The sequence below is a fragment of the Coniosporium apollinis genome, assembly GCF_000281105.1.
Source record: "Coniosporium apollinis CBS 100218 chromosome Unknown supercont1.23, whole genome shotgun sequence".
NCBI lineage: Eukaryota > Fungi > Ascomycota > Dothideomycetes > Coniosporium > Coniosporium apollinis.
This window is the reverse complement of record NW_006913285.1, coordinates 202,106-218,082: the sequence shown is the minus strand read 5'-3', so window position 1 is coordinate 218,082 and position 15,977 is coordinate 202,106. Positions and strand designations below refer to the sequence as shown.

The 15,977-nt window shown below is 54.3% G+C and overlaps 1 protein-coding gene across 1 annotated transcript; it reads right to left on the bottom strand.

Annotated features, from left to right (window-relative positions):
- Positions 1-14,802: 14,802 nt before the first annotated feature.
- On the bottom strand, positions 14,803-15,495 carry W97_05048 (uncharacterized protein; the record flags this gene model as incomplete). Its single annotated transcript, XM_007782936.1, has 1 exon — positions 14,803-15,495. The coding sequence occupies one exon, from the start codon at positions 15,493-15,495 to the stop codon at positions 14,803-14,805; it is 693 nt and encodes a 230-aa protein (XP_007781126.1).
- Positions 15,496-15,977: the final 482 nt, after the last annotated feature.

Sequence of the window (15,977 nt, the reverse complement as noted above, 5' to 3'; positions counted from 1 at the left end):
ACAGATCTACGCAATCATCACTACGAGCGATACGTCGCTCACGAAGGTAACCAGCATTCTCTTTCCTTCATTCATCGCATAGCTTTGTTCGATTTTCGAACACCGGCAGAGAGAGTGAGCTTAGCTTGACTGTAGCTTTGCTCACTGCTCCATACCTCCCGCTCGACGGGGGAAGACAGAGGCCCCACGATATGGTCTCTGACCGGTCGTGGGAAAAGAGATCCAGCGACCTGCCGAACATTAGGATAGAATGCGTACTACAGTGCAGACCAGGACCGCTCGCATCCACGCGGTGTCTCCTTTCTCACTTGCGCAAACATTCTTTCACCTGCTTATGAAGTGCTGGCCGCTCTCTACATCACTGCTGACCATGGGAGCAGACCGGAGCGGTTCCACTGAGCTCCCAGCTCACACAATGACCTTCACAATGAAATCAGGTAAGTTCTTTCTTTGTCTTCCTCGCCATCCTTCACACCACGATTCGGCATTCGACCAGTAGAGCTTAGCTCGAGTTGACGCTCTGCTCACTGGATCGATCACCAAGTTGTCCGAGACAGAAGAGACAGCCGAAGATTAAGATGCGTACTACAGTGCAGACTAGGACCGTTCGTATTACATTCACGCGGTGTCTCCTTGCTCACTTGCGCAGACATTTCCTTCTATCAGGCATGCTCTTTGCGCACGGCGCTGATGGTTGACAGATACCAGCCGGCAGCAGGCATCGGTCCACTCACCACCGCGCATTGTTGCAAGCGATTGCGGGCCATCAAGTATGTACCATCTTCTTCACTCATGTTCTTCTGTGAGTTGTGGCATTTGCTGACTTTGTCGACAGAAGCGACAGAGCATCGCCGCCGCACTGCAATAGGTGAGCAGCCTTGCTTCCTTCCTCATCCTCCCTCGAGAAAATTTCTCTGCATGCATGAACCGGCATAAACCAGTTGGGCTTAGCTCGAGTGCCGCTCTGCTCACTGGTCATGTTCGACAACCGACACCCCGACAGAGACAGAGGACAAAACCCGAATGCCGAAGATTAGGTTATGATGCGTAGCAAAGAGTGGGCCGTTCGTTCTCCACGCGGTCGCACGCTAACTGCGCAAACATAGCTGCCACTGACAGCCGCTTTCCTTTTTGACAAAATGCCAGTGTCGGTAATTGGTGACAGGTTTGGCGAGCGGCGTTGTTGTTCACGTTCGAAGCTGGTAAGATCTCTCTTCATCTCTCATCATGGCTCTTTGAATATCATGCCGGCATCGGCCAGTAGTGCTCAGCTCGTTGTCGCTTTGCTCACTGGTACGACCAACTTCCCCTAGTGGGAGGACTACCGCTGTCCTCATATTTGGTCTCAGACCAAGTTGAGCAGGGAATTGAGAGACCGAGACCTTTATGCAATGCCGGATATTGAACTGATGCGTGGCAAATGTGGGCCGTTCGCTTTTGACACGACACCATATGCGCAGTGCGCAAACATTTTCTCATGAGAGTCATCTTCCTTGCGATCTCTCACTGTGGCTTGCTGACAGTCGAGATAGGCAGGTTTTCATCTTCATTGCCGACGTCTCTTTTCAGGCTCGAAAAGTGTCAGTGAACAAAGGTGAGTCCATTTCCCGCTTGCGAAATATCCTCGTCGCCAAAATACCGGCGCGCGACCAGTGAGCTTAGCTCGAGTACCGCTCTGCTCGTGGTTCGGGGCTCAACCTGAGATCGAAAGATTCCGCCATGCCGAAGATCATGCTGCGTAACTTAGATGTGTCGTTCGATTCCACACGGTCGCATGCTTCTCTACGCTGACATTTTTTCGCGGAAGCCCCATCACTGTATCGTCGCAGTCGTGGCCTCGCTGACCATGAGCGCAGATGAAAGTTGCTTCCCGTCCTCGCCGCGGTTCTTCAACGGCAGATGTTGGCACCAGCTTTGTCGGTCAAGGTATGTCTCTTCATCTAACCTCCTTCCGCTCTGTTCAGCACGGAGCAATGGCATTCCTACTAGAGACTGGTTCGGTCAATCACCTTTCTCTTCCATTCGTTGCCTAGATCAACTGCGTCATTCTGAGAAGCGCCTCTGATTTCCATTGCACGAGGTCGCGAGTTGGACGCGCACATCCGAACTCAGCATTTTCAAAAGCGGTTGGGGATCACTGGCTGACTTCGAAGCAGTCGTGGAACAGGTACCGAAATCTACTCTCGACACCCCAACGCCATACCCATCGTACGTGCCCTGTAGTCCCCACATCTTCCTTCCTTCCTTCCTCCCTTTCACAAACACATACGAGGTGAGACCTTCCCCGGTCCTCGCATCTCAACAACACGGCCTACGTGGTCTGAGCGACTCGACCTATGGTGACGTCGCTCGGCGGGTTGCCCGGCCGGAGATTATAGAATGGCTACCTGCGCCACCAAAGGAGCATCCCATCCTGAGGCGTGGATGAGGGTGCTTGTATTTGGCGCAACATTCGTTCATCATCTGTGTGACTGCTTAGTGAACAGGAAGCTGACGGTGGGCAGGTCGCGGGTGGGGTCACGGGTGGCAGGACTCCTCGGAGCTCACGGTCTTTCAGGGCTTTTCGCTGCGGGTGAGTCTTCCAATTTTATTCCGCTTGCGTCGCACCTCTTTTGTGTTTTCCGATCCTTGGTGCGTCGCACTACCGGCATGCCGTGACCGAGCGACTCGACCTGTGGAGACGTCGCTCGGCGGTTTTGTCCAGCCGGAGATTATGGAATGGCCACCTGGCGTCGATACCGCCTGTGCTGCTGCAGCGGTGGTGCATCTCGTCCAGTTTATGGATAATGGTGCTGGCATCTGATCCCAACATTTCTTTCGTATCTAACTGCATGAGTTGAGGGCAGCTGACGCTAACAAGCGGCGGCAGGTTGTACTAGTATGGCAGCACATGGAGTCCAAGTTCCTGTGGGACCTTGTCAAACGGTACGTCATTTAGCTTCGTCCTGAGATTTGTTTGTAGCACTATCTTCGCATGTTTTTTGTAACAAGGATCCTTGGTGCAATGCACCACCGGCATCATTTGACAATCTGAGCGACTCGACCTATGGAGACGTCGTGCAGAACGTTAGATGCCGGAGATTGAAAGTAGGCCTTCGTGCCGCGCCGTGATAAGGTAAGGCATCGCATCCGAGCTGTGGATGATGGTGCTCTTGCGATTGGCGCTACATTTCTTCTTGTGGCCTTTGGCGTTGATTTGTCCCTTTGCGCGTTCAACATGTATAGTACAATAGCTGATGGCGTACAGGGATTATGAGAGCTGTTTGGTCAGAGATCCAGAGCAGTAGAACATGGGTAGCTAAATTCATGGCTCAGTACTCTATCTTGGCTCCCACTGGTGATCCAGAGCCTCTACCCTGAGCACAATGTGACCTTTTTCAATCATGGTAAGTCCGATCAAACGATTAATTTCTGCAGCCGTTCGTTACTTTACTACATGTCTTACCAAGCGAGGCTCTTGCTGTAAGCCGGATAGATCTTCCGAGCAGTCCCAGCGTGCATAGCTGAGTCTGGCTCTCCGCCTCCAGACTGAGAAGAATAGGCATCGGCTGTGTGCAGCAAGGCTTGGATGCAAGTTCTGGGAAAAACCTTCATGCTGACGATCAAAGTCTCAGGTGCTAGGTCCAGCCCTCGCGAGGTCCTCGCACACCCCTCCTACCTTATCCTCCCTCGTCCTCCCACGAAGCGCACGGCATCAGGCCAAGAGGAGGCGTCAGCACCCAGGCTGGGCGGAGGAGACACATGGTACAAGGAGCGCTGTTGGACAAGCCGGCCAGGTGGTGGAGACAGCAATAACACACGCGTTGGAGACTGAACCAGGGGGAACACGTTGCAGGTCACCGCCAAAAACCTGACTCCCTCTTCCTTCGAAAGCCTGTTCAGGCGTACTTCCACAGTTTCCGCCACCCAGCGATCATGTGTCAGCAGAAGGGTGCGGTATGATCATGGACGCGGACATAATATCACACGTCCTAGTGAACGTCAAAGTAGGCGGCAGTCTTCCCTTTTCTTTTGTCCCGTTTTTTGCACCATCACTTTATACAAGATAGGCACAGCATATTCAGGATCCAGCTTCGCGTCCCATGCAGAGATCTGAAGTTTCGTGCCGAGAACGAATCTGCATCCAAAACCTCAAGCCGCTATCGCGCCCTGCTTGAGCGGCTTGATCAGGATCTTGCGGACATGCTTCGCGGCACCACTCATCTTGTCATTACTTTCCGAGACGCTAATCTGGCCTACGACGGATTCGCTGACTCGATGACAGGTCACGGCTCCTTGCAGCCTCAAAGGTCTTCGCTGGCAAGCGGCCTTGGCGACGGCCAAGTCCAGTGAGGTACGTCGCCTGTTTTGCCTTTTCTTTCGCATCAACATGATTGGATTTTCCACAATCAACTGCAGCGCTGTTTTCTGTACTACTCTCTTGTCACTACTGGCTCGTCAAAGTCTGGCTTGATGCTTCCATCATCTTGCTAGCACAGAAAGATGCCGGAGATTGATTTCTTGCACCTGAAAACGGCGTTCCTTCGCGAGGTTTGGACTGAACGCAAGAGCAGGCGCGGACAAAGTTCTGCAGAACCCATGGCGCCACTTGAACGGCTTGAAGAAGTGACGCTGATCGATGTTCACAGTTCGATGACTACTCCATCCACGAGCTTTGTTTGATAGGTCGGTGCCACCGTGTCATGAGCCGCCTCGATGCTGCATTCTCTTTCTGCTGCGAGCAGCATTGTAGCGGCGTCCAAGGACGCTGTCGTGCGCCAGCAACTGATTGAAGCGACCCCTCGAGTGAGCCCTCCAAAAAATTGGGCTACGGCGTGAGTACAACTTTTTGCAGACTGCTCAGCCTGTCCATTCCCTCCCCCAGCGTGGCTTTTGGAAATAATCCTCACGGTCAGCACAAAGACCAAGGCTTTGATACCTTACAGGAGACTCCTTCGTTTCCACAGAAAAGCACGGATTGCGACTCGCAGATCAAAAGGATTTTCTCAAGGCCGCCTCGTCGCGTTACGTGATGGAGTCTCCGCTTTTTTCACGTAGAGGTTTCCTTCACAAAGCAACTTGGAGAAACTTTACAGCGGTGCGCACATCCTCTCTGCCAGGATTGATAGCTGGACTGCAAGCGCGCAGGTACTTTGACTTGCTCAGAGGCCGTCTTGACTTATGTTGAGATGGGAGTCCTCCAATGGCACGTCTATTTTCAGTTCGGTGAGTACGTTTTCTCTGGCTTTCTGACTTTCCCACCGCTTGCTGCTGACATGGCTGCAGTACTGCGGCGGATCTCGGAGTAATGTAAGAGATCCACTCGCAACGAGAGAATGGAAGACTCATTGCAGCGTGCAGCAGTTTCATCTCTGGTGAATTCGTATCTCAAAGCATCCCAGTGGTTTTGGTGGCTTGCGCTCAAGAACATCGTGGCTGACACTTCTTTCTCGCAGTTTCGAAGCATTCTTCCCAAACCTGCCCTCCATCTCTACGGTCCTGCCCCTCTTCTTTCTCCTCTCCACCCTCCACGCACCGCGAGCGGCCCTCCCTTCCTCCTCTAGCGCGACGAGTTGGACTGACAATGTAACGGAACACGAAACGGCGGTGCGTTAGAAGGCGTAGACTAGAACAACGGACAATGGCAATGGGCAATGGACAATGGACAATGGACAACGGAGAACGGGAAATGAACTTGGGGGCGGAGAATGAATGGCACCAGCTCGCCTATGCAGCAGCTGCACGGTGCATCTCCATCGGGGGCTTCGCACGTATCCAGGCCGTCGCGGTGCAATCACGTAGGTTAACGCTTCCTTCATTGCCTTCTCATCCGTCCCACCGATATATATCCTCCATTCCACGGCATGGAAAGCGGGAAAGAGACTTCTCCGTGCTCTTTCTCGCTAGACACGCGCCGAAGAGCAACTCAGACAGCAACACGAGGCCACAAGCCCGTAAGGCCCGCACCGTTGAAGTGATCCATCTACTTGGCTTCGCATGAGTTACCACAGGGAACGGTTGGCAGCAGGAACCACCGACAGCAGGATCAGTGAGATGGAGTCCATCCGGTCGGTGTCCTCATGGCGGCGCTTGTGTTTTGCATCGATCCTGCGCGAGACTTTGACTTCCTGGTATTTTTCTCGAAGGCGGCTGACAATCCAGTTCAGAAAGTTTGCGTTGCCTTTTCAGGCTGGTGTCTCCGTGTTGCCACATTTGGCATCTCCGGTGAGTCAACATGTCCCTCATCTCAGCTGCTACATCATCAGTGTGCAACGTACTTCCCCAACCAACGGCGGTCAAGGAAGGGGAAGCTTCCTCATAGCTCTCCCCCATCACTCTTGCCGGAGAACAAACCAGCACACGGCCTACGAGACCGTAAGGCCCGACTGTTGAAGCGATCCATCTCGTCACGTGTTCCAATGTCGGCGGCTGACCTCACACGATCGACACTTGATGGAGTCCATCCGGTCGGCGTCTGATGGCGGCACTCGCAGAGCTGCGAAAAATCCGTTGCCTTTATTCGGAGTTTCGGACCCGAGATTGCTGATTGGCCAGTCGCGGGTCGCTGACATCTATCCGTAGGAACTCACTGCGGACTCGATGCAACATCTAGCACGCGTTACTATGTGGTGAGTGAAAGGGTTTCCGCATTATCAGTTTCATCCATCAAAGAGACATTCTTTATCTCCCCACGACAGGTCTTTCAGAGGACGCTCCGCCAATAGCTCCCCTTTGTTCGATGCGTCGGAGAGCAAATTACACAGCACATTTGAGGCCTACGAGACCAAAAGGCCCGACCGTTGAAGCGATCCAGCCGTCACGTGCGTGTCACATCCACGCACGACTGACATTGCATGGAGTCCATCCGGCCGACACCTCATGATGGCGCTCGTTGTGCATGCACTTTTGTTATTCTCGGCCCAATGCTCCAGGATTAGCGGGTTGCGGGTCGCTGACATTATTGCAGGAAAGCGGCGAAGCTGTGGCCGTTGATGTTCGCATTGGTGGGTGCAGGCTTGCTTGCTCCGCTCCCCTTGTATACCACTCCGCACGGCAGTCAGTTTCATAGGAGCGAGCTTCCTCAATAGCTCTCTACCTCCCTGACTAGCCGGAGACCAATGCGTTTGAACCCGAGTGGTTCGTTCGCACAGCACACAGGCCTGCAGATCTAAGACCCGGTCGTCGAGTGATCCATCCCCGTCATCGTATTAGCATTACTACAAACCACAGAGTGGGTACGATAGACATTGCGATGGAGTCCATCCGGCCGGTGCTCTGATGATGCCATCTGCAGAGCCGACTGCTGTACTCGAGCGGGAATTTTTTTTCAGTACCGTTTGGTCTGCAGAGTGCTGACATTTATTGCAGGAACTCGGCAAGCCGTCCTTCCTGGAGTACCTACGCATGCGTCCCTCCATGTTCACAGCTGTTATGACAATTATGAAGCTCCTCAATAGCTTCAGCGTCAGAGACCAGCCGGAAAACAACCCGTTCGGAGACGGCCAATCCGTTCGAGCAACACATACAGGTGTCCATACAGCCGGTGTTCTTATAACGGCGCCTGCAGGGTTGCCCATAAACTGTACGCTCTGGTTCATCGGTCGCTGACATTTTTGCAGGAAGAAGCAGTGGCCGCTGACAGCCAGTACGTACCACGCCCCCTCCTTCTCTCGATCGTTCTCCTTCACTTCCACCCCACGGCGGTCTCACATGTATAAGAAGCTCCCCAATAGCTTCTGGTGCCGAGACCGCCGAAGAGCAATTCGTCCGAGGTATTCTCGTTCGAACAGCAAATGCCATGCCTGCAGACCGTAGAACCCGCGCTGTTGAAGTGATCCATCCCCGCCTGCGTGTGCTGCGGCCACGATTGGCATATAGGAGGAGTCCATCCGGCCGGCGAAACCTTGACGGCACTGCAGAGCCACGATCACCTGTGGTGTCCAGGGGTCAGGCACCGCTGACAATTTTGCAGGCGAGATCGATCTCGATACCAGTCCAGCCGCAATGAGGTACGTGCTCTCTTTACCGCTTACTCTTACAACGACTCTTACCGCACTTCTTTCCACACCTCCTTCTCCGCCTGTCTTAATGCTCTTTCCCCAGCGGTCACGTTGTTCACAGGAAGCGGCCGTGGAGTAATCCCACCTCGTCACGCGCGTTACAAGTGTCACGGAAAGTGATGCCAGTGGGAGTCTATCCGGCCGGGGATCCGATCACGGTACTTGTGAGTCAGTGATGCCACACGAGTACAAGATGCAAGCGGCGGATCGACTGGCGGCTAGTTTCCTTTCAAAAGAAAACCGTGTAAGTCATCCTGTTGCGTGCATTGTTCACTTCTCCTTCCGATCACAACGGCGGTCTCGTATGCTGGCAGCTTCTCAATAGCTGCCAGTTTGTTACACCTCGCCGGAGAGCAAAGTATCAGCAACCAGCCTGCAAGACCATAGGGCACGGCTGTTGAAGCGATCCTCTACGTCATGCGTGAAATGAAGCTCCACCTGACACCTTGGAGGAGTCCATCCGGTCGGAGTTCCGATGATGGCACTTGCGGTGCTAAAAAGCAGGGAAGGGACCTTCACCTGGTGGAGGGCCTTGGCCTGATGAAGATAGGGTCAAGGAGCTGACAGTCTTTTGTGCCAGTGTTTCGTGTTTGAGATAACTGAGCTGATTGATGGCACCGGCAGAGACAAATCTTTCGGTCTGATCTCTGCACTTGCAGAGTCGGGTACTACACGGCAACCTGATGTAGAGCTCACGGCCTCATAGAAACGAAACTGTGTAAGTCGCCCTGTTGTGACGCGTACCTCACTTTCCATCCAGATCATCACGACGGTCTTGCATACCGGTAGCTCCCAATAGCTTCCAGTTACTTCGCCGTAGTTGTGGTATTTCTTGTGGAATGGCGAGGACGTTTGTTCCTCTCCGAGTTTCATCTAAGATGTGAGCGGATGCTGACACTTAGCAGGCCGCATAGTGGGGAGGTCTCCTTTTCGACTCCGGGCAGCGGTGTAAGACAGCGGAACATCATCTGTCCCGGTCATGGTCTTTCCTGATGCAGCAAGCTTGTACGGCTACCGAAGGAGCTCCATGTCCAATGCGTCTTCCATTCGACATTCTTCACCCAGTGAGTCACCTCTCCCTCTCTTTCACTCTTCCGCAAGCCCTGCCACCCACAGTCTCTTTCCCCCAGACCCTCGGCATACAGCACTCAGACCAGGCCTCCCCATGCCTCTTCCGAAATCACACGCCGTAGAGTAACACGCGTCCCATTTCGTAGCTTTTCTTTTCCGGGCATGACTGTCAGACCGAGGCGTGCCAGTCATCCTTGCGCCTGGGAGCGCGTAGCTCATCGAGACCCTCGTGGAAGACGTGTTATGGCTGTTGCACAGACGCTTACATCTTTGCTCTCTCGTATCAGTTTTTTCCGGCTCAGCTGCGTCGGCGGATCAGAGAGGGTGTGTACGTAGTTGATGTGCAGTGCTGCTTGCTTCAGCAGTTCGACGGCGAGTGAAGACCGCTTCCTACAGCGCGCGGCGAGTATGGCAGACGAGACTAGGTAAGCCGCTCCTCCTCTACTAATTCCAGATGCGCGGTTCTTTGCTGACCTGTTTCTCTGAGTATAACTTCCGTCCGCGTTGAACGCCACCCCTCGAACCCTTTTCGGTGGAGCTGTTGTCGCCCCGGTGAGCTTCGCTTCCAAACCTCCCCTCAGTTCGGCATGGCAGGCGGAGAAGCTCGCCATGATCTCAGCAGAGACGGCCGCCCCGCTGTGACGTATAGATTTGGTGGTTCCACTGCTAACGCTTCCGATCCACAACCCCGCAAGTTCGGGCCGCTCTCCCGTCTATCCTCTTACATCCGCTCTCGTCTTCTGCCGAGACGCACCCAGTAAGCCACCTCTCCTCCAGATCCAGTTCTCTAGATCCGTCCTCTGCACCACCTCCACCACAATTACCGGCGCCAACGCATCCTCTCTCCCCTCAATGGAGCGTCCGGATCCGTTCAAGGCATGGCAGCCGCAGAGCAACATACTCGAGTTTCGGTTATTGATAGAGACTGCACCGCGAGCGCCCAAGGGCCTCTTGCTGATCCCTCGTATGAAGGGGCGTTCTTGCGCTACATATAAACGAGCAGCGGTGCAGACAATGTGATCTCCTATGATTTTGCTTGTGATGTGCCCTTCGGAGCCGCAGCGGCGGTTGGGTGAAGCGGGGATGCTCACGGGTTACAGAAGTTCCGGTTCTCCGCCCTTCAGATGCTAGAATGCATGCCTGGCAGCTATCGGTGCTGCGATGGCAATGTGTACACGAACAGGTTTTGCAAAGCGAAGATGCGTAAGTCCAGCAACATCCTTTCTTTCCCCTCGCCTCTGGAGATTACACGGGGCCTCCACTCTCTTCAGGCAGGAGGGTTGGTGCTTCCGCCCAATCCACCGGGGCCAACCGGTCCTCCATCTCCATCTATGGGAGGCTTGAGTACACGGCCAGCCGCATATCAAAACCACGCCGCCGGCCTGAATGACCTCTCCTGGGGCTGCTCACCCTGCCTGAGTGGTGTTGACCACTTTCTTCAGTCTATCGTGGCGGCGGAACGGATATCTGCATCTTCGTTTCCGCATGACCTCGTCTCCTGAAGTAGATGCCGAGGCGGGTATGCTGACGGTAGGTAGGTCGTCTCCTCGAGTGAGGGTGAATCCCGATGTAGTTCATTCGGTCAGTACTCTTCCAGTTCAGGCAAAGCTTCCCCTTGCCCTTCCCAACACCCAATTCCGGCGCCTCGAACAAGTCCCGGCCTACCGTTCAATGGAAGGCCGGATACAGAGGCAAGCCGAAGATCAAACATCTGCCTTCGGGTCTTCGGACCCAGGGCGGAGCAACGCGCCGTTGTGCCCGAGGTGCCTCTCCTGTCTGAGTGGAGAAGGGGTTATCTGTTCGATTCATCACTGGCGGCGGCGCGGACATTTTGTGTTGCTCTCGTTCTACTATCTCGCTTCTTCTCATGCTTTCGTCAGCATGTGCCACGGTGCGATAGCTCATGCTGTGATGGCGACGCTGACGCTTGTGCAGGAACTGCTGCAATCCCCGAAATGAAACGTAAGTCCGGCAGTCCTTTCGTTTAAATGTCCGAGCTTGCGCCTCTTGTCACCCCGTCTCACTAGAGATACCTTGAAATATTTATTTCCCTCTGAATAGTCCCGGCGCTACAGAGAGACTCCACTTTCCCTTCAATGGAAGGCCGGATACCGTGGCGCCGTAGAAGAATACACTCTCTTGTCCTGGCTCGTTCTCTGGCCGGCCGTAAGGCCGGCGGGTGAGGAACCGGACGGGGAAATGCACCGTCAAAAGGACACTCTCCTGGGATTGATGACCCCGCTAGGTGGAGAGCCGTAGGCTACGGCGCTGACATTCCTCCCTATTGTTCTTGGAGCCTTGCGCTGGTGTGGCGGCGGTTGGGTGAAGAACTCCACAGTGATGTCGCTGACACTTGCACAGGGACCGCCGCGAGTCAAGAGCCGAGGGTAAGTCCAGCGCCAATTTCGTTTTGGTGTTCCAAGCTATCCACCACAGCATCACCCTCCCGCTATATTTGCTTCCGACTTTTTTTGGTACTTCACACACGCCCCGGCGCCGTGAACTGATTTCGTCCTTCCCCTCAATGGAAGGCCGGATACAAGGCAGCCGCAGAACAAGCACCTCCCTGCTCTGGTCACCTTCGGGCAAGCCGTAAGGCGGGCCGAAAGGTGAACCGGGTAGGGAGCCGCGCCGCAATGCCCAAGGACCTCCCTGGAATTGATTACCCCGCTGAAGTGGAGAGAGTCGTCAGCAGCGGCGCAGACATTTATGTAGATGAGTAGACTCTACTTAAACACAACTGAGTCTTCCGTTCGCTTGCTCCGTGTTCCTCATACTTTCATCACTCTTCATCTTTCTTTCCGTTTGACATAGAACACCGAGCTGGCAGCGCAACCCCCCGCCTTCCCCTCAATGGAGCAGCGGGTCGAGCGTAGCCTAGAGTAAACCCCCCTCCCGGTGCCCCCGCAAGGGAGCGCCGGGCGGGTATCTCGTTGCACACGCTGGGGGTGAGATACCACCACGCCGCCCCATTCCTACGTTTCACCGAGCCTCTCGCTAATCCCAAGCCGTGGAGAGGGAGCCAAGAGAAGCTGCAGTGCTCTTAAATTCGTGCGGGCGGCGTGGACATCCTTTCGCTTCGTTGTTTGCGTTGCGGCCTTGGTGGCAAGTGATGGACGGAGCAGCATCATGGGTTGGGCGGATTTCGGGAAGCAGTGAGTTATGGGTCTTGGTATGTTGCGGCGGGTTGGTAGCCAGTAAGAGTTCGCAGTGTCAATTTGAAAGACTTCCATTTCTTCGCACCGTCCGTCCATTCATTTCGTCTTCTATTCTCCTCAACTTCCGGCGCGCACAGCTTCTCGCCCTCCTAGGCTTGAGCAGACGGTTCAGTCCTTCAATGGCCCGACCGCTCCACGGGCGCCCAGATCAGACCTTCTCTCACTGGGGGTCTCTCCACATGGCATGTTCTTGAAGAGAAATATCATCCGCCGCCCACCGGACCCCTCGTCCACTCCATCGTCTGGGGAGGGAGCAGCCCATTGATACCGTCGGGAAGCCAATCGCTTTGAGCCTTGGGCGGCTGGATGAACATGTTTCGTTCAGTTTGCTTGTTGGTGTAATGACTTGATGATGTGGATGAGGCAAGTGGTACCGATGCTTTGCTGACTACTCGTTTCTGGTCGGGTTTGCAGTCCGGGTGAGTAGAGTGTAAGAGTTTGATGCGGATGTTTCCCGGTGAGGTACCATGTATATATAAATTCAGGTTCCAATCAATGGTTCCGTCCAGTCTACAATGCATATTCCATTTTGTTCTGACAGGGTTCCACGTGTGCCTGATGAAGTAATGCGCTAGTATCTTGACGGCTTCCAGGCCGATGGATGCCGTGATTCAACGTCTCCGTACCCCTTACCTTATATACAACCCGCAAGTACAGCCGTACAGCTGTTGAGTCACACCTGTGCTTACGCCCTTGTCAGGACACGGTGCATTGCACACTTTCGAGTCAGAAGACAGGCCTTCAGCGATACACCACATTCCAGTGGCCACTCGGTTATGTATGGCCGGTTGAGTGGAGAGAAAAACGGATTGGCCAGACCTTGAGGCTTCGGCGGAGACTGAGATGAACGCTGAACACTAATGAAATGAGCAGCAGGCTACGACATGTCGAAAGAGCCGCGGACTTCGAAGACATTGACGATGATGTGGCTGGCAAGAGCAACAATCAGGAGATAAACAGAACGCGGAGAACGTGCGTCCAGCGCGGCATCAGAGAAGACTTCGAGAAGGCATGAAAACCGGCGAAGAGACTCAGATGGATGTGTACCATTGCAAGGCGGTAAGTGAGCAACTTGACGGAACTGCGGCTGGCGCTGATTGCAACCGGGATGGAGCAGCTTTGATGTCGGAAACGGGGAAAAGATGAAACAGCCACAGCACGATTGAGGTTGAGAGGGCACTGACACCCCGAGTGACAGACAGACGACTGAGAGGCGGACAGAAGGTGATACCAGACCTGACGCTGAGGAAATGGTGCCAGTGCGGCAGACTTGAAGAGAGATTTCCACGGAGACGATGACAAAAGACAACAAGGAAAGTTGTACTTGAAAGATTGCACGCTTCAGCTTCGGCGGGGAGGCATGTTGATGGTTGGCTCGGGACTTGCAATTTGGAGCTGACGAGTACTCAAAGGACGGAATCCGAACTGAGATGATGAGAGGTTGCCAAGACTCGCAGCGAGAGAAATGAACGGATAGCCATTGGCAATCCGACTGGGACCGGAGTTGAATATTGACGAAGTGAACAGAGATCTGAACTTGGAGACACGGAGTCGAACGTGAACGACACTGCCCATGGGACAGGACGCAGGAAGAAGATGGTCACGCATACGGATCAAGAGATTGACCGTGAGGAAGAAAAACCGGCAGGACTTCGCGTTTCAGCTGAGGCAGAGACTCTGAAAGGTACGTGGATGGAACGACTTGGAGTTTGCAGTCCGAAGCAAGCGCCGCTGGCGCAGATAACAGTGCCTTCAGAGCAAGGCAAGAACGGAATACTGAGACCGTAAGAGATTATCATAAGCAGCAGTGAGAACGATCAGACCGGAGCGCCATAGGCAATCCGAAGAAACACTTAGATGGACAATCATGACATGAGAAGAAGCCTGCGAGCAGCCGGAAATGCCGTGGAAGCGAAACGAGATGATGATGAAAGAAGACCGTGAGAAAGTTGACTTCACATTATCGCGTCAAGACTCGAGAAGCGTGACGAAGAACGAGGAGGACTTAACGATTTAGCTGAAAGCCAAGAGATATGCCGTCTGGAAAAACGACCTGAAGGTGAGGCCTGAGGGAGTTGCCTATGATGCTGATGCGATGCCGATGAGGCAGGCGAGAAAGACTGACAGAAAGACGGCGAAGAAGCTGATAAATCAGTGACGGTGGAGGAATGAAGTAACCAGTGAGGTAGTAAGACGCGAGCTCAAGAATGTAGAGGAAGAAGAAGTTCACGAGGCAGAAGATGGAAAGCTCGATGAGAGGATCTTGACAAGGGCGAAGCTTGGACGAAGAGGGAAAAGACAAGTATATATTGGAAGGCAAATGATGCCCATTCAGCACTACTCCTACCAGGGGTCCGCAAGCATGCAACGTAAGCCTTCACGGGTCTCGCATATAGCCCGTTCCGGCATCCGGCATCAGGCATCAGGTATCTAGTATTCAGTCCTCCCACTTCTGTCATGGGTCCAAGCAGTACTCAATTCAGCACTCCGTTCTCCGCAGGCTTCTGCGCCCCCGCCGGCCTCACCATGACAGTATTCCTCTCCACGCCCTCACCGCCATACTTGGTCAAATCAAACACCGTCTCCTTAATCTCCTCAAACCCCCACCTCGCATACAGCGGCTTCCCCATCTCGCTCGCCTCCAGATAGACCGGTAGACCATCCTGGTCCGCCCTCTCGATGCCCCACCGCAGCAACGCTGCCCCCGCTCCCCGCCTGTAGTGGGTGGGGTGCGTGATCAATATGTTGAGCAGGTAGTGCGGCTGCGTGCCCATCGTGTCTCGTCGCGCATCAGCAAGGTAGACCATAAACGCCCTCTCGGCCTCGATATTCCGCCGGTCTCTATCGGGATCGTCCTCTTTAAGCTCCTCGACTGTCCGCTTGTCGCGCCAGGCCCGGTCGACGTCTTCTTCGCTCCGCGGGTGCCGGTAGATGATCCACTTGGCTGCGGCGGCGATCTCGCCAGTCGCGGTGTCGACAGCTTTGAGGAAGTAGGTGTTGGGGTCGTGGAAGGCGGTTGTGTATTTGGAGAGGAGAGACGCGGTGTGTGTGGGGGTTGGGGACCCGCTGAAGAGGAGGGAAGCCAGGCCGGTCGTGAAGGCGGCGTGTTGGATTGAGAGGAAGGCGGAGAGGTCGGACTCGGTCATTGGGAGGATGTCGAAGGCCATAGTGGACTGACGGTGATGCTGAAGTGCTTGGTGTTGGGCTGGAGGAGGTGGATGCTGGTGTGGAGGAATGGCATTTGAAAGAGTGAGGTTGCGGAGTCATTTTGGAGAGGCTTCAGGGTGCGGGGTTTGCCGCGCTGGGCTTCCGACAGAGACGACTGCGGATGAGTCTTCCCTCTGCGCAACCTCGTATTTGAAATCCAATTGCTAACGTTACAAGGAAGGTGCGTGTGCCAGAAGTGAGTCAAGACGATCGGGACCTGTTGCGAGGAAGACGCGACGAAGGTCTCCAGCATTCTCCGGCGTTTCCGCATCTCACGAAGCCGTTCGGCATGTTACAACACCAAGTACGCATGTTCGAAGAGGAAAGAGATGTGCAAGGTGTAAATGCAGTGGTGACTCAACCCGATAACAGATGGGCAACTTCGCTCGTGGTGCGGAGAAGATACGACAGAGCCGTCAGCTTTCCCGGTTGTCCCGGCATC